An 875-nucleotide genomic window follows, 5' to 3' on the forward strand; every position below is an offset into this window, starting at 1 on the left:
TTTTTTTTTTTTGGTTTAGCAGACCCAGGCCAGGTTCAAACCTGGTGCATGTGGCCGGTACCCTACCAACTGAGCTATGGGTGCCCAGCCAAGACCCTAACTCTTAAAAGAAAAAAAATCCAGTGGCACCCGTAGCTCAATGGGTAGGGTGCCAGCCACATACACTGAGGCTGGCAGGTTCAAACCCTGCCTGGGCCAGCTAAAAAACAACAATAACAACTGCAACAAAGAAAATAGCCGGGTGTTGTGGCGGGTGCCTATAGTTCCAGCTACTTGGGAATCTGAGGCAAGAGAATCACTTAAGCCCAAGAGTTTGAGGTTGCTGTGAACTTTGACGCCATGGCACCCTGCCCAGGGTGACAGCTTGAGACTCTGTCTCAAAAAAAAAAAAATCCCAATCACAAGCTGCGTCTGAGACAGGACCTCTTCCATCACAGGCGGTTGACCACGAGCATCTCAAGACAGGAGCAGCCCCTCCCTCCTGTTCTTGGCTCAGGGCAGGGCCTGCTGGGTTTGCCTGGGGTAGGAAGTTACAACCAGCCTGGGTGTCCAGGGGTGAGGGGCTGCGTACTTGGACCTGAGAGAGACTGAGTGGCCTGGGTCTGGCTGCGTGGATTTGAACTGGCAGCCTGGGCCACGGAAGAAGAGAGATACTCACAGAGAACATTCAGGGTGAAGGGGTCACTGCGGTTGGCACTGACTGGGTTCCAGTTTCCACATTCATAGGGTCCTATGTCATTCCTTGTGATGTTGAATAAAGTGAGGGTCCTGTTGTCCTGGGACATCACCACCCTGTCACTGATTTGGAGGCTTTGACCTTTTATCCACCACACGTAGGTCGTGTCCGGAGTCTCAGGTTCACAGGTTAATGATAC

The 875-nt window shown here is 52.2% G+C and overlaps 1 protein-coding gene across 5 annotated transcripts in view; it reads right to left on the bottom strand.

Annotated features, from left to right (window-relative positions):
* LOC100952349 (carcinoembryonic antigen-related cell adhesion molecule 5-like) overlaps positions 1–875 on the bottom strand; it is a 32,982-nt gene that overhangs the window by 13,699 nt on the left and 18,408 nt on the right. For all 5 annotated transcript variants that reach the window (XR_002775675.1, XM_023518985.1, XM_023518983.1 and 2 more), the window contains exon 2: positions 659–875. Coding sequence is in view for 4 of the 5 variants with exons in the window: in XM_023518985.1 (XP_023374753.1) it covers positions 659–875 (217 nt within the window). In the remaining variant the exon portion in view is untranslated. The remainder of the gene's footprint in view (positions 1–658) is intronic.

The sequence above is a fragment of the Otolemur garnettii genome, unplaced genomic scaffold, assembly GCF_000181295.1.
Source record: "Otolemur garnettii isolate 467f Iridium unplaced genomic scaffold, OtoGar3 scaffold00152, whole genome shotgun sequence".
Lineage (NCBI taxonomy): Eukaryota > Metazoa > Chordata > Mammalia > Primates > Galagidae > Otolemur > Otolemur garnettii.